Source organism: Bombina bombina, chromosome 1 (genome assembly GCF_027579735.1).
Source record: "Bombina bombina isolate aBomBom1 chromosome 1, aBomBom1.pri, whole genome shotgun sequence".
Classification (NCBI taxonomy): Eukaryota; Metazoa; Chordata; class Amphibia; order Anura; family Bombinatoridae; genus Bombina; species Bombina bombina.
Genome location: NC_069499.1, coordinates 1582484281 through 1582507406, shown reverse-complemented (window position 1 = coordinate 1582507406; position 23126 = coordinate 1582484281). Strand labels below are relative to the sequence as shown.

Below are 23126 nucleotides of genomic sequence, written 5' to 3'. Positions count from 1 at the left end.
TCTTGGCTCGAAACTGAAATTGCAAGGATTTACCTTATTCACCCAAAAACACACTTTGCTCCAGAACTGGGACGCTTTAGGGCAATTCCAGAAGCAGTGTATTTCATCTGCATCTTTAGCACTACATTTAGGACATTTAACTTCTGTCTTATACCATTTTGACATCTTGGCTGGTGTCACATATGCTAAATTTATTAACTTAAAATGGGATTCCTTCCAGTCTACAAAAACTTGAGTTTGATCAATTAATCTAAAACTTTGTAGAATATGGTCCTTATTAACATTTGGGAGGAACTTATTCCATTTTCTTTCTAAATCCTCAATATGCAACAGCCCACTATGTTTAATAAGTAGGTTATATAAAATTGAAATGGAGCTTTTCCCTGCTTGATATAGTTTGATTACATCATCTAAATCTCCCAATGACGTAGAGTTTTCAGCCTCTACTCGTAGAGATCCAATCCAATGTTGTGCCTGAAGATAAGCATAGAAAGAAGTTTTTGGTAAATTGAAATTAGTCCTTAGTTCTGCGAATGTCTTAATCACTAGTGACTCCTCTACACACATATCTTTTCAGTTTTTGAGGCCATTACTAGCCCATGTAGAGAAAATTTTATATGTGCATCCCGGTATAAAGTCCGGGTTCCCTACTAAGGGCAGAAATGCAGATCTACGAAAATTAATATGCAGTTCCGCGCATACTTTTTGCCATGCCAAAATTATGTATTTAAAAGTATACATATGTTTCACATTTACTGGTAATTTCGCAAAAGGTATATGGATCAGTGCCTGCAAGGCAAATATGTTTCTAATCCAAAAAAAGAAACCTGATCTTTTTCTAGTATCCAATCTAATACAAATTTAACCAGCGAGGCAAGATTGTAGAACTGAAGATTCGGGAGAGCTAAGCCGCCATGTGCTTTGAAGTATGCTAATTTAAATAAAGAAATCCTAGGTTTCTTCCCATGCCAAATAAATCTACTGAATAAACTTTGGACTAATTTTAAGTCCTTTTTAGTAATTAGCAACGGAAGATTCTGTAACAAGTACAATCATTTTGGAAATAAAATTGCTTTAACTAACATTACTCTAGCAGAAAGCGAGATGGGTAAATTGTGCCATGCTAATAGTTTCTGCTTGAACATCTCAATACATTTTGGGAAATTTAATTCATACCAGCACGAAGGGTTCTTACTTAAAATAATACCCAAGTACTTGATTTCCTGTACTTCTTTAAAAGGATGAAGGGCAGGGGACTTCGGTTTGTAAATCCACATCAGTTCCGATTTCCCCCAATTGATTTTATAGCCCGAGATTGAACTAAAAATTTCTATAATTTTTAGCAATTGGGGTATGGATTGATTAGTATTGCTTAGAAAAAGTAAAATATCGTCAGCAAATAGTGATGTCACCAAGTTTTTATCCCCGAGCTTAATTCCCTTTAACTCCTTTCTTAATAGGATGGCTAACGGCTCTAGAGATAAATTGAAAAGCAAAGGGGAGAAATGGGGGCACCCTTGCCGCGTGCCACGTTGGAGAGTGAAACTCTTAGATACTTCCCCATTAACAATGATAGCTGATGTTGGGGCCTGATATAAAATCCGCACAAACTGATAGAAATTCCCTGTAAGGCCAAATCCTTTAAGTGCCGTAAACAGATGGTCCCACACTATGCAGTCAAACGCCTTCTCAGCGTCGACTGTAAGCAAAGCTAAGTCTATGCTAGAATGTGCCTTTTTCTTATTTATCACTTTACTCCAAAAATGGTCAATAACTAGCATCACTTTTCGAAGGTTCTTCACCGCGTTTCTACCCACCATAAAACCTGCTTGATCCGGATGTATTAGTGGGTCAAGCATCTTCTTAAGTCTAGATGCAATAATAGCCGTTAGTAGCTTATAATCCTGATTTAACAGCGATATAGGCCTGTAAGAAGACACAATTTCTGGATTTTTATCTTTTTTCAAGATCAGAGCCACATTCGACGCTGAGAAGAACCTCGACTGCATCTGGTTTTTAATATAATACTCATTAAAAAGTGTTGCTAGTATAGGTAAAATTTGATCATGTAAGAGTTTATAAAACTCTGATGGAAGAGCATCTGGACCTGGCGCCTTGTTGGACTTAGCTTGCTTAATGGCATCTGAAATCTCACCTAGCGATATAGGCTCATTTAATCGTCTCAGATCCTGTGGGTCTATTCTAGGTAGCACTATTCTTTTCCAAAAGTCTTGTTTATTATTTGAATTAACTGTTCCTGTTGAATAAACCTCTTGAAAATATTTAACGAATTCACGTCTTATCTCAGCTATATTGGTGATCCTTCTGTCCCCAATTTTAATTGTGGCTATAAAATTCTTCTGAGACCATCCTTTAGCTAGTTTAGCTAAATATTTTGCCGAATGGCCATAATGTCCTCTAAATCTAGCTTTTTGTTTTAAGTCTTCTAGAGCCATGCCTTGTTTCAGGAACAGATCTCTCTCTATTCGTGCCGCAGCATACTTATCCCATACTTATGATAGTCTTGAGAAAGGCCTATGGATCTTACCAAGGATTTTTAACATCTGAATTAAGGATTTGTTTTCACTAGATCTTTAGTGCTTTTTAATATTAATATTATCACTGATTTTCTATTTTTGTCTTTTGATATTTTTGTCTTTTGATTTTTGTCTTTTGATTTTTGACCTTTGTTTATCATTTGAATTCAAGTTTTCCACGTGGATTTTTTCACAAGTTATTTTTATTTTTATTTTTATACACCTCACGGATTTACAATTTTTTAATTTAGCAGCTGAACCACAATAATTTGACCCACTCAACGTTTACATTCTACTATTATTGACTTCACGTTATATTTCTACACGTCACTTTGGAGGAAACACTACTGGATTCACTTACATATAACCGGTTGAACATTTGAACATTTTTTATGTACGCCAATTTTTGTGAACACTATTTTTTGTGAATGCTATTTTTCTTTGTTGAAAGCTATTGTGTGCACTCAATCACTCACTTAGGTTGTTTATATTATTGAATGTACATGTCCTAACTCCTCATCACTGGCTCACTAAGTCAGCGTCACATGCTATACTCCATTGGATATTTTTAGATATTTTTAGATTTGTTTATTATATATATATATATTTTTTTTTTTGTTAAGTCAGACATGGATCCATGCGTCTGATTGCCATTTGTAAATTTTTATATGTATTAAAATGTACCTTTTACTAGCCTTTTAAGCTTTTTAGCGCTTACTCTCTCCCCATTTTAACTTTTGTGCTAGATCTTAAATAACCCCCTGTGCCTGAACACAGAGTTATCTATATGGCCCACATGTACTTTGTCTCTTTGTGTTGTGCTAAATCTTAAATAACCCCCTGTGCCTGAACACAGTGTTATCTATATGGCCCACGTGTACTTTCTGTCTCTTTGTGTTGTGCTAGATCGTAAATAACCCCCTGTGCCTGAACACAGTGTTATCTATATGGCCCACGTGTACTTTGTCTCTTTGTGTTGTGCTAGATCTTAAATAACCCCCTGTGCCTGAACACAGAGTTATCTATATGGCCCACGTGTACTTTCTGTCTCTTTGTGTTGTGCTAGATCTTAAATAACCCCCTGTGCCTGAACACAGTGTTATCTATATGGCCCACGTGTACTTTCTGTCACTTTGTGTTGTGCTAAATCGTAAATAACCCCCTGTGCCTGAACACAGTGTTATCTATATGGCCCACGTGTACTTTCTGTCTCTTTGTGTTGTGCTAGATTTTAAATAACCCCCTGTGCCTGAACACAGAGTTATCTATATGGCCCACGTGTACTTTCTGTCTCTTTGTGTTGTGCTAGATCTTAAATAACTCCCTGTGCCTGAACACAGTGTTATCTATATAGCCCACATGTACTTTCTGTCTCTTTGTGTTGTGCTAAATCTTAAATAACCCCCTGTGCCTGAACACAGTGTTATCTATATAGCCCACGTGTACTTTGTCTCTTTGTGCTGTGCTAGATCTTAAATAACCCCCTGTGCCTGAACACAGTGTTATCTATATGGCCCACGTGTACTTTCTGTCTCTTTGTGTTGTGCTAGATCTTAAATAACCCCCTGTGCCTGAACACAGTGTTATCTATATAGCCCACGTGTACTTTGTCTCTTTGTGTTGTGCTAGATCTTAAATAACCCCCTGTGCCTGAGCACAGTGTTATCTATATAGCCCACGTGTACTTTCTGTCTCTTTGTGTTGTGCTAGATCTTAAATAACCCCCTGTGTCTGAACACAGTGTTATCTATATGGCCCACATGTACTTTCTGTCTTTGTGTTGTGCTAGATCTTAAATAACCCCCTGTGTCTGAACACAGTGTTATCTATATGGCCCACGTGTACTTTCCGTCTTTGTGTTGTGCTAGATCTTAAATAACCCCCTGTGTCTGAACACAGTGTTATCTATATGGCCCACATGTACTTTCTGTCTCTTTGTGTTGTGCTAGATCTTAAATAACCCCCTGTGCCTGAACACAGTGTTATCTATATAGCCCACGTGTACTTTCTGTCTCTTTGTGTTGAAAAGAGATTTAAAAAGCCTGTGATAAGAGGCAGCCCTCAAAGACTTAGAAATTAGCATATGAGCCTACCTATGTTTAGTTTAAACTAAGAATACCAAGAGAAAAAAAGCAAATTTGATGAAAAAAGTAAATTTGAAAGTTGATTAAAATTAAAAGTCCTATCTGAATAATGAAAGTTTAATTTATACTAGACTGTCCCTTTAAGTCCTACAACTCTGCGCTCAGCCTGGCCAAACAAGTCTTTTTCTCCTCCCTTGTGTCATCTCATGCATCCAACCCCAGAAAACTGTTCTCAACCTTTAACTCCCTTCTACGTCCGCCTGCCCCCCCACCCACTACCAACCTCACTGCTCAAATTATTGCTGATCACTTCAAAAATAAAATTGACACCATTAGAAAAGAGATCTGCACCTCGCACCCCGCAAACCCAGCGATCCTACCCACCCCTTCTATTAACAAAAACCTATGCTACTTCACTCCTGTAACAGAGGAAGAAGTCTCTGCACTCCTATCATTGGCTCATCTCACAACCTGCCCACTTGACCCTATTCCTTCACAACTTATTTCCTCTCTCTGCTTCACTAACCCCAACCCTAACTCATCTCTTTAACCAATCTCTCACTGCTGGCACATTTCCTGACACATTCAAGCATGCGTTAATCATACCAATTCTAAAAAAGCTGCTTGACCCCTCCACGCCTTCTAACTATCGACCGGTCTCCTTATTTCCCTTTGCTTCAAAATTATTGGAACAACTAGTCTATAATCGGCTAACTCAATTTCTCACAACTAACTCCTTACTTGATCCACTACAATCTGGTTTCCGCCCTAAACACTCAACAGAAACCGCTCTTGCTAAAGTAACAAATGACCTGTTATCAGCTAAAGCAAAAGGCCATTACTCCTTACTAATTCTTCTTGACCTGTCCGCAGCTTTTGACACAGTTGACCATCCTCTCCTCCTAAAAATACTACATTCATTTGGCATCTGAGACACAGCCCTCTCCTGGTTTGTATCATAGCTTTCAAACCGCTCGTTTTCAGTTTCCTTTAACAACATATCTTGTGATCCTATGCCTCTCTCAGTTGGAGTACTGCAAGGCTCTGTCTTGGGCCCCTTGCTTTTCTCTCTTTATACATCCTGCTTTGGAAAACTTATAGCCTCCTTTGGATTCCAGTACTACCTATATGCTGATGATACCCAAATCTATCTTTCCTCTCCTGATATCTCTCCCTCTTTACTCAACCAGATTTATGACTGCCTCTGCAATTTTCTCTTGGATGTCTTCACACTACCTCCAACTCAATCTGTCCAAAACTGAGCTGCTTCTTATCCCCCCCTCTTCGAGACATACAACACCTGACATTTCTCTGATGGTTGGAGACTCTATTCTCAAAACCTCACCCCAGGTCCACTGCCTTGGGGTCACACAAGACTCAGAACTCACATTCAACCCACATATACAAACGCTTACCAAATCCTGCCGTTCACACCTACGCAACATTTCAAGAATTCGTCCCTTCCTTACTCAAAAATCTACAATAATACTTATTCATTCCCTCATTTTGTCACGCAAAAAATGGCCTTCCAAAACATCGCCTCTCCTCCCTCCAATCTATTATGAATGCTTCTGCTAGACTCATTCACCTAAGTCGACGATCTACATCAGCTGCTCTGCTCCGCCAGTCTCTACACTGGCTCCCCATACACTCCAGAATACAATTTAAAGTATTAGCCCTAACCTACAAAGCACTCAACAGTCTAACTCCCAACTATATTTCCTCTCTCATCGTGATATATTCCCCATCCCGTCCTCTTCGATCAACCTCTGACCTACGTCTCTACACTCCTGTTATCTCTACGTCCCACTCCCGCCTCCAAGACTTCTCATGTGCTGCTCCTGTCCTCTGGAACTCTCTACCCCGCTCCATTAGACTGTCTCCAACCTTGTATAGCTTCAGACAATCCTTGAAAACCCACCTATTCAGAGAGGCTTACCATCTCTCCTCCATCCCGCATCCGAACCAAACTAATACATGAACTGCCTGACTCACTGCTGCAAATACAACTGATTTAACAAGCTACCCCAACCTTATGTCTCTGCACCCTAAACCTATAGACTGTGAGCTCTCCGGAGCAGGGCTCTCTTCCTCCTGTACTAGATTTGTTTTGTTTGTTATGTTTTGTATTTTATAACAAATCCTTGTCATTGTATACCCCTATCACTGTACCCAACGCTACGGAATTTGGCGGCGCTATAAAAATAGAAGTAAATTGGAATGTTGTTTAAAATTGTATTCGCTACCTGAATAATGAAAGAACATTTTTGGGTTTAGTGTCCCTTTAAGTATGCTCCATGCACCAACATTTTAAACACAGCACTTGCTCAGAGAGCCTAAAGTATCATCTGTTAATGACACAACTTGCATCTTCGATGATATGACAAGTCCCACTGGCTCTCTCGACAGCTGCAGTATTTCAATGCTGGTGCACTGAGAATATCTAGCTATGCCTCAAATGCATGTGCAGAGGAAATGCTAACACTAAAGCAGCAATAGCTTTTGCTAGGAGCATTTTTGCTGTCACAGTGACAGTATACAGAGTAATAGTCATATTTGACTGTTACTGCACTGTTGATGGATAGCCTCAGATGTAGACATCCAGCAACAGCATGAGATACAAGCTGATTGCAGTGTGTATCTTACGTAATAGAGGCATCAAGCTTACAGCCCTGCAAACACAGGGATAAGGACTGTCCACGACATAAAGGGGCCGCCTGTCGGCTAGATAAAGGGGCCGTCTGTCGGCGAGATAAAGGGGCCATCTGTTGGTGAGATAAAGGGGCCGTCTGTTGGTGAGATGATCTTTTATTCTGGATCTGAACTCTCACAAGGTTATACCAACACATTGTAATGAGTAACCAGTACAAGTGATTAGGAAAACCACACAGATTGATGACGATACAAGTATACAGTAAATACATTGCCCAGAACATGAGAAATAAAAGTTACACGCAGATAATCACAAGCTCAGCACTTACACAAGCTCTTACTACATATATAAATGTACCAAAGTGTTTTTTCGCAATGAACTTGTCTTATGTGGGCAGAAATATGAGATTGCCAGACTTACAATGCTACATAAAAGTTCTCTCTTGTAAATAGCACAATTGTGCTGGATAAAATACACAGGAGGGGCACAAACTGTTTCCTACCTCCTCGCGGCTGGGGGGAGTCGTGACCCCCGACCACTACACCGATCCCTCTTTCTTCAAACCGGATTTTCCAGATATTGATTATTTCAGAGGATTTGTCCTGTAGAAGAGATAAAGATTACAGTACATGTCACTGGTATATACCTATACATTTCTACTACATAGAATAACATTACATAACTATTTTGTGTATGTGCTAAGCGGTTTCGCTTTTATTTCTATGAAACGCTTCTGGGCATTCTGTGTTGAACTATAAAGCTTTTGTGCTATAAGAAATAGCAGATTAATAAAATTAGCAATTAACCACTATTAGATTGTATTAGTGGCACAAGAACCTGTGTATGTGCGGTAATAGCTCTCTTAATAGAAAGTATAATACACATTCATTATTTATTTTAGTGGATATGGCTGTAAAATACTTTTAAAAACAGTGTTTCTTCCAGTTTCTCCCAGGCAAGAATGGGTTAATACAGTTATCTACTTTTCTGTAAACTAGTAGTTCTCCTTTCTCTCCCTCACGGTGTCTCTCTAATCATTTGTTCTCTTAAAGGGACAGGAAACCCCAACATTTTCTTTCATGATTTGGATAGAACATACAACTTTAAACAACATTACAATTTACATCTATTATCAAATTTGCTTCATTGTCTTGTTATCCTTTGCTGAAAGAGCAATGTACTTCTGGCAGCTAGCTGAACACATCTAGTTAGCCAATCACAAAAGACAAATGTGTGCAGGAACAAATCAGCAGGTAGCACCCACTAGTGTATGATATGTGCTTATTATTTTTCAACAAGGGATACCAAGAGAAAAAAAGCACATTTAAAAAATAAGTCTTAAAATGAATCATGCGAGTTTAATTTTGACTTTTCTATCCCTTTAAGGTGGATTACCAGTAAAACAATCATGAAAGTAAAAAAAGACAAAGTATTTTGCTTAGTTTAGTTTTTTTTGTTTTATATGTGCACCGCATATAGCAGCACACTGCACTGGAAATGATCTGCACACAAAGCAAATGTTTTCTTAACCCCTCCACGCCAGTAGGCAAGAGCTTAGATCGGAACGAACGTCTGATGTAAACACTTGCTGCAAAATTGAAATAACGCGATGGTCGATGCAATCACGTGATTACAAAGTAGGGATCATGGGCCATGCTCCCAGTCTCATCTGCCACTGCCTAAAAGGAGGAGGCTGCAGAACGCCATATAAGGTAGGACGTTCCACGCCGTCCTAAAGGCATTAAAAGTCCAGCGCTGTTAGGGTGGCATGGAACATCCTAAAGGCGGGAAGGGGTTAAGCAGAATGTGCATTGTTATTTATCTTTACTCCTTTGCTGTTTTTATTTAGGGACAGATCCAAATTAGTTTTTAAATTGATCAAGAATTTACTGTGAAGCATTTTGCAGGGTCAAGACTGTTGAGAATATACTCCAGACTCTCTAAAAGCAGCAGAATGAGTTAAATTACAGGATAATCAGACAAAATAAATAGGAAACCATAACTTTTTTTTTACTATTCATAGGTGACTAGGAGCCTTTTAATTTACATTTGTATTTAAATAAAAGGGGACTTAAAGCTTAAAATGTAATGTCCCATTAAACAACATTAGATGTACAGTTTCATTTGCCTGTTTTGTTGCAAAATATCTCTGAAGATTGTACTTGTTCCCCTCCCACAATATGGCTGGAATGTGTCCTACTTCTGACCCTGCAACATTGTGCACTGGTTAGCTCAGAGCACAAGCTCATTTACATCTGTCTCTAATTGGCTGAAGCAGAGAAGACCAGGAACATGCAACCCACCAGTATTTCAAGAGGTGTATCCCTGAAAGTTCTCAGTGAAAAAGCAAAATTGGGCAAAAAGAAGCTACTCCCAAGGTGGTATCCGGGCCAGATAACAAGTCACTGCAGACTGCTTCTCTTTTTATATGCATTTGTAATATGACTCTAGGGAAAGTCTACCTATGGGTGATGGGGGAACCAGAAGTTGACTCCTTGCACAATGTGCTTATGGCTGCACCTCACTGACGCGACCTAAAGGAGGCCGAACAATCATCTGGGGTTGCCGTTTTCCTTGTTCAGACGAGGATTGTCTGGTATTTCGGGGCTGGACTGACCTTACTAGGGAGGATCAGAGTGATGTATTTCAGGAAAGCTCTCCTCTGTGAAAAGCTCAATTGGGGTAAAATAAGCTGCACCTAGGGGCTCGATTTATCAAGCCGGGGAGATTGACAGCTCCTGCCTGCACGAGATTAGCAGGGGGCGGTATAAAATCTTTGGGATTTTTTTAGACCTTATATTGTAATGTAGGTGTCTCTCCTGCACATAAAGAACCTGTATAGTTAGATAAATATCTTTCAAATTAAAATTTGTGTTTCAAGGAGGGCGGGGCTAGCATCGGAGCTGAACGGTCACACATTACTAAATCTCCGGCTATATTTTGCAATTACCTATATATTTGACCATTCAGCTTAGTTTAAATTACCCATACCCATTCGGGTATCTGCTGGTCCATAGAACCGGAGTGTACAGCATAGAAAGTAGGAGAAAGAAGAAAAATATATCGCTTTATGGAGCCTTGCACTGAGTCTGCCAAGGAGCGGCCATTTTCCAGTCCACATGTGGACATAATGCTGGAGCTCTTTAGCTGTGAGAGTAGACTGCTGGACATCTTGCATAACCAGTTTATGGGATTAAAAAACGGATTGGCTGCGCATGCTGCTGACCCTGGGATTGAAGCTGGACGTCGTAAGATACAGAAGCCGACTTAAGAGTCTATCATGCAACTTGAGACAGCTGGGACTAATGGAATCCGGGCAGCTGAAGAGGAGGCAGTCGTAGAGCCTGTTACACTACTTGATAGCGGAATGACGCTTCTACATAAAACACATCAGCGAAATAATCTGACAGCCTTAGAAAACGACCTATCCCTGGTAATTGCTTCTGTGGCGGAACAAAAGATTACTACGCCAGACGATATTCCCCTATCGGATGTGTATAGGAGAAGTGATGTGCTGGACAAAGATCAACGATGTGGCGACGAGACTGAAGCACTGGATACCCAGTGTCATTACTTACCTATGGCTGATGAGAATATTGAGCTCTGGAGCGACGAGGCAGTACCAGAGACTTCTGCCACTACAACAACTAAGGGTAGGAGTTTGAAAAGGAACCCTATGACAGAAATTACCCCGTTCCCGGGAAGACATCCTGATGTTCTTCGAACTGCAGATACTGGCTCCAGGATCAGCTTGACATCATCATTAGCTGCAAAGTAAACATTCCAGGATGAGCAACAAGTCTTCTACACTCCCTGGTGCAGGCAAGTGTGTCCTGGGAGAGCTGGCTGGACTGTCCATAAAGTTGGGGTAGGATGAGCTTCTCGTTTGGAGAACATTATTTGCAGCTCTCTATGTTATAAGCTGCCATAGAATAGACTCATACCAACTAAGAGAGCTCATACTACTGTTCTCTAAGATGTTTGTATCCCTTTTGACACTAGCCAAATTAATATATTGAGTTTTTGAATAACATGTTAGCTCCCGTTATATGCTACAAACTTGGATACTTGTGCTTTAACTATATCTCTGTACATAGCCAACGTTAACGCTAAGTTAGGGACACAGTCTAAAGTCAAAGCCTACTCCTTGGAGAGGGCACATCTGTAAGTGTGGTTAGCGCTAACTTACTAGGTTTTCCTTTGCCGTCATGTTTTTAACACATTATGATAGGATTATGCTGAGGAGATGAGTCATGGAGGGTCTCTGCCAGCGGCAGGGGCAGAGACACCCAAATTTACTTACAATTACACTCACCTGAGATTGTGTGTTTAAACAGGACCTTCTACAATGTAATCATACGTCTTAGGCGAGGAAACACCATATCCCTGTGTTACTGACATTATCCACCCAACGCTCTTATAATAAAAATTTTGCTGGGCCCTATTAGTGTACAAATTTCAAACATCTTACGCTATATAGGTTCATTACTCGCCATCTGTTACTTAGTTCCTTATGTTATTCTATTACCCTAGCACTATAATGAGTGTCAATTTTATATAATTAACTCTGACCCCCTCCCCCCATTACTAGAAGCTACATTTTTCAGCTATCCTATAGTCCAATGAGCTCCTATAGTACACGCTCGTCAACTCTCTACCCCCCACACCAGGCTTATTTGATAAGCACAGGAAACTGCATCCATTTTACTTGTTTCCCTATCCCCCCTAACATCCCCTCTGTTAAACTAATAGTTATGGGTCCACGAGAGACCCTAGCATATCAATTTGGGATAAAACTTTATAAGTTTCCTAATTATAATAAAAAGGGGATATATGATCGTATTTATAAGTTAAAAAAAACTAAAATACACGTGTGACACGTAACTGGTTTATCCTTCCATACGAGCGTATACATTTTGAGAACATCCTACTGCTTAGGAGTTTACCCTCAGATAGTGATTATAGGATGCTCTGACAATAGTTATGTTATTTTGTAATATTTACACATCTTGTTACATGATAAGCTGGAGGAATGTAATATTTATTGTACGCTGTTTCACCTCAATAAAAATTATATATATAAAAAAAAAATTGTGTTTCAAACTTTTTTTTAGGGACCTCTCCGTAATGATTAGAGGTCTTAGCTCATCCCCACCACTAGACACAGCTAGCCACTGCCATTATGCTGACATTATGTTACGGACATGTAGCAGGGGTAGGGCTTGTAAAGTCTGCAATGTGAAGTAGAAAACTCTTCATTTACAGATTATACAATCTCCCAGTTCTCTTACAGTTCTGTGCTTGGCATTATAGAGGTAATTCACAGCTTTATTAGCTTAGAAGTCATTATACACAGAGCAAAGAAAATGGCAATCAACATTGTCCTGTTTATTAAAGTGTTCTTGATTATTGCAGCTTCTGGACCCTTTAAAAAGGGACATTAAACCTAAAGCACCATTAAAGGGACACTGAACCCAAATTTTTTCTTTCGTGATTCAGATAGAGCATGCAATTTTAAGCAACTTTACAATTTACTCCTATTATCAATTTTTCTTTGTTCTCTTGCTATCTTTATTTGAAAAAAAGGCATCTAAGCTTTTTTTTGGTTCAGCCTCTGGACAGCACTTTTTTTTGGTGGATGAATTTATCCACTAATCGGCAAGAACAACCCAGGTTGTTCACCAAAAAATGGGCCGGCATCTAAACTTACATTCTTGCATTTCAAATAAAGATACCAAGAGAATGAATAAAATTTGATAATCAGAGTAAATTAGAAAGTTGTTTAAAATGTCATGCTCTATCTGAATCACGGAAGAAAAAATTTGGGTTTAGTGTCCCTTTAAATACAGTAGAATTGCATAATGATCAAAAGCATAATAAAAAGATAATGCAAAAGCACTTATTCTGAATCTTAAATGAGCAGTAATTATAGATTTCAAACTTCTTTAATTTAGCCATTAGCCAATCACAGACACATATGTACAAACTGAGCTCTTGCACATGCTCAGTAGGAGCTGGTGCCTCAGACAGTGTGCCGATAAATGTATCATGTGACAGCCATCAGCTAATCACAGACTCAGATATGTATACACTGTGAGCTCATGCACCTGCTCAGTAGCAGCTGGTGCCTCAGAAAGTGTCTATATAACTGTATCATGTGATAGCCATTAGCCAATCACAGACCTACATATGTACACACTGTGAGCTCTTGCACATACTCAGTGTGCATATAAAAAAAAAGAGTGTGCGGGGGCGTGTCTAACCGGCGGCCATGATAAGTCGCATTTAAGAGCAGCTCTGGAACCACTACAAGAATACCCCTGAATATCTTCTGAAATCCACTGATCTCTCTTTTATAGATTGCTGCATCAGCTATTTAAAGCCTAGCGGATTAGAGGCATATAAATTTCACTGCGTTACAGAGCCGTTTGGAGTACTAGCTAGGACTTTTGTAAAAAAGGTCGCCAGACTTCTACTATCAACTTTACGAACCCCCCCCCCTCGGTAGCCCGGGGTAAAGGAGATTTGCTTGCTGCCAACTCGTGATGGAGTTATATCAAACAGACATTTTTGCTCTTTTAAAGGAACTGGAAAACAAGATAGACAGAGGGTTTGACGATCTTATTGTTATTACTAGAGAATCCCATAAACAAGATGGTGCTGGGCATCCAGTAAACAACGGCTTAGAAATCATGGTGCCGACAGAGAAAATAGCTACAGCACAGCGGCTTTTACTATCTCAGAAGGAGAGGTCTAGCTGGGTTCCAGGTCAAGCTGCAGGAGGTAGAGATAAAAGCGGGGCTCTGCAATATTCTATTGGCATTCAGTCCCCCTACATCAAGGCTTCACGGAAGCACATACAGGCGACCATCGAACTGATAAGTAGAAGGAAGACACTCCCGAACACACGCTTGACGTTCTTACCCTCACATGTTCCTTACACAGAACTGGATTACTTGCCTTTGGTCTCTGTCCGGGGAGATGCGGCCGGCTCCTCTTGTCGAGACTCAGGGTTTGCTTACCTTCTTTCTGAGGGACGTGTATTTTGTGAGGGGGCCCACAGGATGGGGAGACGCTTGCTTTGCTATGTGTTGGGACTGTCACTTGGTACACTGAAGCAGGACGGTTGCTCTGTTGTCTACGGTAGACCGAATATACATCAGGTCTGGCAGTATAGATGTCGAGTTGGAGTAGGCTGAATTAATAAAATGCTTTTATTAATAAGCGAGATCTTTCTCTAGATGCACCCAGTCTTGATATATTGGGTGTGGGTAACCTCCCATCCTATTCTCTAGAACGTTTATATATTATACAAGCTCAAATATCTATGCACCAGTTTGTTTAGCAATTAGTTGACTAATTTTCGTGGTTTGTCTTGGTTAAATTGTTTCAGGATCTGATTTTTTTTGTATATGCTGTTGGGGTTGGTTTCACATGTCCCCTGTACCTGTATGGTTATATATTCTTTAAGCTAATTTTACTGTATAGCACACATACTATTGTAACTGCAGCAACAATTTACAATTCAATGTATAGCTACTTTATGAGTGCATGTAGCTTCTCCAACACTGACTTTGGATCCCCAGATTGTGTGACCTAGCTCAATGAATACACTTTTTTTTGTTTATCTATTAAATTGTAGATCCCCCGGCTGTAACCAGATACAAGTCATACCAGGGAGAGCTTTCATTTCTCTAGATTTATTTCACACTCTTAGGATAGTCCCTGGTTAACCTTACATGTCTTCTCTTATCAAATACAGTTATTCATACCACTTACATACACTAAAGGCTAAAAAATAGATCATATATGTCCCCATTCCTGTCAATGTTAGTTGATCTTTTGCAAGTCCTTTGTTGGGACACATCCATATTCTTATTTATTACTATAGAGACCTGTGACCATGCAGTTAACTCATACCTGAAAGATAGAGTAAATCCATAGTACCCCTCCTTTTTAAGTAACATTTAGATAGCTTTTCTGGTTTTATAATCTCCCCCCTGTGTAGATATATGCATACAGAGTTCCCCCTATATTGACATTAAACTCCTATATTAACATTATATAAAACCTGGCAGCATTTATTATTATTATTATTATTATCATCAGGTATTTGTAGAGCGCCAACAGATTCCGCAGTGCTGTAAACATAGTCGGTGTACAGCAGGGGTGTCCAAACTTTGCTCTCCAGAGGTTTTGGAACTACATTTCCGATGATGCTCAGCCAGCATTTTATCTAGCTGAGCATCATGGGAAATGTAGTTCCAAAACCTCTGGAGAGCAAAGTTTGGACACCCCTGGTGTACAGGATAGCTTTTGTAGGGGTCAAGTGGGTAGAGGGCCCTGCCGAGAGTTTCACTGTTGTAGTCGGCTCTTATGAAGCGATCTGTAAACAGCTGGGCCCATACGCTTACAATCTAAGGGGTTCAAGGGGAAAGCAATGGCGTTAGGAAAGGTTAGTGTTGGTTGTATGCATCCCTGAATAGTAGAGTTTTTAGGGAGTGCTTGAAGCTGTTAAAACTAGGGGAGAGTCTTATGGAGCGAGGCAGGGAATTCCACAAGATGGGGGCCAGTCTGGAGAAGTCCTGTAAATGGGAATGTGAGGAAGTAACAAGAGAGGAGGAGATCCTGAGATGACTCTACGAAAGCTGGCCAGCTTGATGTGGACGTCTCATAAAGAAAGCACTGGATCGCATCTGGAAAACGTAAAAGTTCCGATTTGGACATAATCTGAACTTCTGTCAAGTTTCCAGGGAGTAAAGGTGTTAAAGTGACCTACATTGGTGAGATAATATCCCTTGGAACATTTATTGATATACTTCTATTCACGGAACATTTTGCTCTTTTGAAAAACAAACTCACCGGTAACCTGATCCAGTGATTGGCGGATGAGCATAGCACGTGTTTGAGACACGTCAGAATCCGACCTAACGGCTAACGGCTAACAGAACGCCGACTACTATACCCAAAAAGGAAAGTGCTGGGAAAGTATTGGGTCAGAGAAAGACAGAAGTGAAACCTGTAACTTTCGAATTCTGGTGAGTAAACCATCTGTATGGGCAATATTAACCTTCGATGATAAATATATACAAGAGACACTTACAATATATCCACCTGGAAATAAATAACATCTTGCTCAATCGAATAATTATTCGACACTTTTAAAGACTTGATACTCCATTCCAGAGTTGCCTAAACAATTTTGTTGCAAAGTTTGGATACAAATAAAAGCAACACGCTGAACTATACCTCTTTTATATTTTTTCCGTTAATATAATACGGTTCAAATAAACTGTGCTAACTGTGTAGTAAATATAAGGTGCACCTTATTATATCATATATATGCTTTTGTGTTTTATTGCTAATAAGTTTTTAGTGGAATATATATTGAAATAAAATTTCATTTATAATATCAGGTTTGATTCCATTCCTACTTTTATATTATTAAATTAATATTGTGGTAGAGCTCTTTTGAGCGCACTCCTAACTTTTGTACATTTTTCTAATTTTAGTGTGATTATTGGGGATTATCACACTTAAAGAGTTGCTAATTCTACCTATTGGGTACCCCTTGTTTTATATATTAGAAAAATATTGTTGCTTATAAAGATTAAGGGCAGAATAGTAGGAGTTCAGGATGAACTTGTAGTGAAGAAAGTGAGCTGAACTCCGAGATTTCCTCCAATGTCGCTCAGCAGTACGGGAGCATCTGCGTAGGTATCGTGTCAGAGGAGTATGCCAGGGCTGAGGATGAGAGTGTGGTTTCTGAGCTAAGGTTGGAGGGGCCAGAGTGTCAATGACCGATGTAAGGGTGGAGTTATACTGGCAGATAGATTGGTCAGGGCAGGAAAAGGAAGTCATGGATGAGAGGAGAGGTTTGAGAGAGCTAACAAGCTGATGCAGATCTAGTGACTTAGTGCTTCTGTGAAGTTTGGTGTGAGGGGTAGAGGGAGGGGGAGTTGTTGGTAGGGAAGTGATGTTGCAAGTTAGGAGATGATGGTCAGAGAGAGAAAAAGGGGAGTTTGTTAAATTTGAAAGAGTGCATCGATAGGTGAAAATCAGATCAAGGGAATGACCATCTTTGTGAGTGGGAGAGTCAGTCCATTGTGACAGGCCGAAAGAGGAAGTGAGTTGAAGAAGTTGTGTTGCAGAGGAGACATTGGGATTGTCAAGAGGGATGTTAAAGTCGCCAAGAATGAGGGCAGGGGTGTCTGAGGAAAGGAAATAAGGAAGCCAGGCAGCAAAGTGATCTAAAAATTCAGTTGGGGAGCCAGGGGGGCGGTATATGACTGCAACACGTATAGAGAGGGGAGAGAATAACCGAATCATGTGTGCTTCAAATGAAGAAAATGTGAGTGAAGAGAAGGGCTGTATTTGTTGGAAGGTGCAACGAGAGGAAAGTAAAATACCGACGCCACCTCCTTGTCTATTGCCAGACCTAGGAGTGTGGCTGAAATGTAGACCCCCATGTGACAGTGCAGCAGTGGATGCTGTGTCTGAAGCAGAGAGCCAGGTTTCTGTAAGAGCCAGAAGGTTAAGAGAGTGGGAGATAAAGAGATCATGGATAGAAGTGAGCTTGTTGCAAACAGAGCAAGAGTTCCAGAGTGCACAAGTGAAGGGGGAGGGGTTTTTAGATGTAAGAGGAATGCGATTAAGGTTACCAGAGTTTAGTTTATGAAGTTTATTGAAAGGCGCACAAGGATGTGAAAGGTTAGGAGGTTGTGAGGGACCAGGATTAGGGGAGATGTCGCCAGCAGCTAAGTATGAGCAAGAGGGAGAGTGACATTTCACTGTGCGTTCGCCCAAATCGGTGAACCTTTTGCACTATCTATCAATTGTCATAATCTGAGAATTATCAATCCTGGGATTGATAGAATGTACACCTGTGTAGCACTCTTCCCCTATTTGACAATGGCAAAAATTGGACAAGATATAGGAGTCTGAAATGGGAGGAGTGCGTTGGGATATATTAAAATATAACTTTTATTTAGTAAATTAAAATAAAAAGCAACAACAAACACAATCTACATACATACTTTAGCTAACATCTAATATTAAAATATTAATATTGGAATCCAACTGTGAGTTATAAACTACATACAGTACATTCGATTCAATATCACAGTCTTGCAGCTTTACTGATACTAAGCAAGTGCTACTAATATTGAAACAGTGCACAGTGACTGAGAATACCCTGATGTGAAACTGACTATTAGTCAACATATATCACAACCACTCCAACCTTCCGTGAATAACGGAGAGAATATAACCAGACCCAATCCTGTAATTTTAACAAAGTATGTATGTAGATTGTGTTTGTTGTTGCTTTTTATTTTAATTTACTAAATAAAAGTTATATTTTAATATATCCCAACGCACTCCTCCAATTTCAGACTCCTATATCTTGTCCAATTTTTGCCATTGTCAAATAGGGGAAGAGTGCTACACAGGTGTACATTCTATCAACCCCAGGATTGATAATTCTCGTTTCAAATAACCAGTACACAGCACCTCAGCCATCTCACTAGATAATAAATCTGGATTATAAATAGATTTACACAAATATATCTTATTAACCAATCCAGAGAATAATAGGCTACCCTATTTTGTAAATTTGTGCAGTGCCATTAGTATTTTGGTTTTCTTAATTGTCACAATCTGTAGCAAGATATCATTCTATAGGACGATCTTTTTCATAAGGGAGTATTGGTTAATTTAAGGTTTCCAAAAAACGAGGTATCATATTTTGTCATGTACATCATATTACGCTTGGTCAATAGTGTTCATATAGCCTATAATATTAGCTGAATATTTTATTAAGCAGATGAATATCCGTGAAATATGTGAATTATTATACCTCAATATTGGCTTGTTGTGGCCCATGGGGTACATTCTATTCTTTTACCCTCAAAAACATGTATTAGTTAGTAGCAATTCATGTACATGTTGTGTAACAAATGTTGTATAGCAAAAAAAAAAAAAAGTGTGCACAATTTGATGATGGAAGTATGGAAGTATGGAAAACCTCTTAAAAGGATTGTTGTATCTGACTCACAAAAAGTGTAATTTTGACTTTAGCGTTACTTTAAATCAGTGTTTCTCAACCCCAGTCCTCAAGTACCCCCAACAGGCCAGGTTTCCCTTATAGCTGCACCAGTGCAAAGGGGAAATAATCAGCTGATCAGTAACCATGGTTACTATCCTGCTCTCAACCATCAGTCTATTATTTCACCTGTTCTCTGGTTCAGCTATAATGAAAACCTGTCCTGCTGGGGGTACTTGAGGACCTCGGTTAAGAAACAATTATGTAAATTACAGGAAAGGGGGGATAACTAAGAAAGTATTCTGCAAAGATTTTTAACTGAACAGAACAAATAAACATTTTATATTACAAACTGTTTGCTCTTCTTTACTTGTAAACACCTGCATGAAACAGTTATATCCCAGCATGCCACAGCTGACACTCCTTGGGGATGAGCATTATATTGTAATGTGTCTGAATAGCTCTCATGCTAAAATGTGCCTTTCTACACCTTGCTGTACAAATGAGACTTCTTAGATAATCTCACCAGGCCAGAGAGCTTTAGAGAATTGAGCCCATAGTCCTACCTTACTGGCATCATTGTAAACAGACAGCTGGAGTGAGCCGGGAAAGTCTTGTTCTAACACAGATTGCAAGCATTCATCCAGCCATTGCTCAGCGTTGTACACAGGAAGGATGACGGACTAAAAGACAAAGATAGAAAACATTTACTGGTCACAGTGGGTGAAAGCCTCAGGCTGTAATACGTATCTAGTAGTAAATGATGCCTCTTTATGTAACAAAATAATAAAGGTTTGGCACATGGTCCCCTGAACCAATGCTGTACGCAGAGCCTACACCAGCTAAGTGAGCAGGATGCGGCTCCCATCCTCTATAAAAAACATAATTTATGCTTACCTGATAAATTTATTTCTCATGTAGTGTATCCAGTCCACGGATCATCCATTACTTATGGGATATTCTCCTTCCTAACAGGAAGTTGCAAGAGGATCACCCACAGCAGAGCTGCTATATAGCTCCTCCCCTCACTGCCATATCCTGCCATATCCAGTCATTCGACCGAAACAAGCAGAGAAAAATTTAGACCTGCCTTAAAAGGACAGGGCGGGCCGTGGACTGGATACACTACAAGAGAAATAAATGTATCAGGTAAGCATAAATTATGTTTTCTCTTGTTAAGTGTATCCAGTCCACGGATCATCCATTACTTGTGGGATACCTTGTGGGATACCAATACCAAAGCTAAAGTACACGGATGATGGGAGGGACAAGGCAGGAACTGAAACGGAAGGAACCACTGCCTGTAGAACCTTTCTCCCAAAAACAGCTTCCGAAGAAGCAAAAGTATCAAATTTGTAAAATTTTGAAAAGGTATGAAGCGAAGACCAGGTCGCAGCCTTGCAAATCTGTTCAACAGAAGCCTCATTTTTAAAGGCCCAGGTGGAAGCCACAGCTCTAGTAGAATGAGCTGTAATTCTTTCAGGGGGCTGCTGTCCAGCAGTCTCATAGGCTAAACGGATTATACTCCGAAGCCAAAAAAAAAGAGAGGTTGCCGAGGCCTTCTGACCTCTCCTCTGTCCAGAGTAAACAACAAACAGGCTAGATGTTTGACGAAAATCCTTAGTAGCTTGTAAGTAAAACTTCAAGGCACGCACTACATCTAGATTATGTAAAAGACGTTCCTTCTTCGAAGAAGGATTAGGACACAATGATGGAACAACAATCTCTTGATTGATATTCTTGTTAGAAACCACCTTGGGTAAAAACCCAGGTTTTGTACGCAGAACTACTTTATCTGAATGAAAGATCAGATAAGGAGAATCACAATGTAAGGCAGATAACTCAGAGACTCTTCGAGCCGAGGAAATAGCCATCAGAAACAGAACTTTCCATGATAGAAGTTTGATATCAATAGAATGAAGGGGTTCAAACGGAACTCCTTGGAGAACTTTAAGAACCAAGTTTAAGCTCCATGGGGGAGCAACAGGTTTAAACACAGGCTTAATTCTAACTAAAGCCTGACAAAACGCCTGGTCGTCTGGAACTTCTGCCAGACGCTTGTGTAAAAGAATAGACAGAGCCGAAATCTGTCCGTTTAAAGAACTAGCTGATAATCCTTTGTCCAAACCCTCTTGGAGGAAGGACAATATCCTAGGAATCCTAATCCTACTCCATGAGTAATTCTTGGATTCACACCAATGAAGATATTTATGCCATATCTTGTAGTAGATTTCCCTGGTGACAGGCTTTCGTGCCTGTATTAAGGTATCAATGACTGACTCGGAGAAGCCACGCTTTGATAGGATCAAGCGTTCAATCTTCATGCAGTCAGTCTCAGAGAAACTAGATTCGGATGATTGAAAGGACCTTGTATTAGAAGGTCTTGTCTCAGAGGCAGAGTCCACGGTGGAAAGGATGACATGCCCACCAGATCTGCATACCATTTCCTGTGTGGCCACGCAGGCGTTATCAGAATCACCCATGCTCTCTCCTGTCTGATCTTGGCAATCAGTCGAGGGAGCAGAGGAAACGGTGGAAACACATAAGCCAGGTTGAAGAACCAAGGAGCTGCTAGAGCATCTATCAGCGTCGCTTCTGGGTCCCTGGACCTGGATCCGTAACACGGAAGCTTGGCGTTCTGGCGAGACGCCATGAGATCCAGTTCTGGTTTGCCCCAACGACGGACCAGTTGAGCAAACACCTCCGGATGGAGTTCCCACTCCCCCGGATGAAAAGTCTGACGACTTAGAAAATCCGCCTCCCAGTTCTCTACGCCCGGGATATGGATCGCTGACAGGTGGCAAGAGTGAGACTCTGCCCAGCGAATTATCTTGGAGACTCCGTCAGGTAAATTTTGATTTCTATAGAATCTATTAGAGTCCCTAGGAAGGAAACCCTTGTGAGAGGAGATAGCGAACTCTTTTCTTCGTTCACTTTCCACCCATGCGACCTCAGAAATGCCAGAACTATCTCTGTATGTTTGAAAGCTTGACGCCTGTATCAGGATGTCGTCTAGATAAGGAGCCACCGCTATGCCTCGCGGTCTTAGAACCGCCAGAAGTGAGCCCAGAATCTTTGTAAAAATTCTTGGGGCTGTAGCCAACCCGAATGCAAGAGCTACAAATTGGTAATGCCTGTCTAGAAAGGCAAACCTCAGGAACCGATGATGATTCTTGTGAATCGGAATGTGAAGGTAGGCATCCTTTAAGTCCTCTGTGGTCATGTACTGACCCTCTTGGATCATGGGTAAAATGGTTCGAATAGTTTCCATCTTGAATGATGGAACTCTGAGGAATTTGTTTAAGATCTTTAGATCCAAAATTGGTCTGAAGGTTCCCTCTTTTTTGGGAACCACAAGCAGATTTGAATAAAGCCCCTGTCCTTGTTCCGTCCGCGGAACTGGATGGATCACTCCCATTACAAGGAGGTCTTGCACGCAGCGTAGGAATGCCTCTTTCTTTATCTGGTTTGCAGATAATCTTGAAAGGTGAAATCTCCCTTGTGGAAGAGAAGCTTTGAAGTCCAGAAGATATCCCTGAGATATGATCTCCAACGCCCAGGGATCCTGAACATCTCTTGCCCACGCCTGGGCGAAGAGAGAGAGTATGCCCCCTACTAGATCCGTTGCCGGATAGGGGGCCGTTCCTTCATGCTGTCTTGGAGGCAGCAGCAGGCTTTCTGGCCTGCTTGCCCTTGTTCCAGCACTGGTTAGGTTTCCAGGCCTGCTTGGATTGAGCAAAAGTTCCCTCTTGTTTTGAAGCAGAGGAAGTTGATGTTGTACCTGCCTTGAAATTTCGAAAGGCACGAAA

General features: G+C 40.4%; 1 protein-coding gene across 2 annotated transcripts in view; it reads right to left on the bottom strand.

The window, feature by feature from the left end:
* Positions 1 to 23126, bottom strand: part of B3GNTL1 (UDP-GlcNAc:betaGal beta-1,3-N-acetylglucosaminyltransferase like 1) — a 1507642-nt gene that overhangs the window by 1381404 nt on the left and 103112 nt on the right. For both annotated transcript variants that reach the window (XM_053710298.1, XM_053710307.1), the window contains exons 3-4: positions 19884 to 20000; positions 7777 to 7876 (exon numbers count right to left, since the gene is read on the bottom strand). In XM_053710298.1, the coding sequence (XP_053566273.1) occupies positions 7777 to 7876; positions 19884 to 20000 (217 nt within the window). The remainder of the gene's footprint in view (positions 1 to 7776; positions 7877 to 19883; positions 20001 to 23126) is intronic.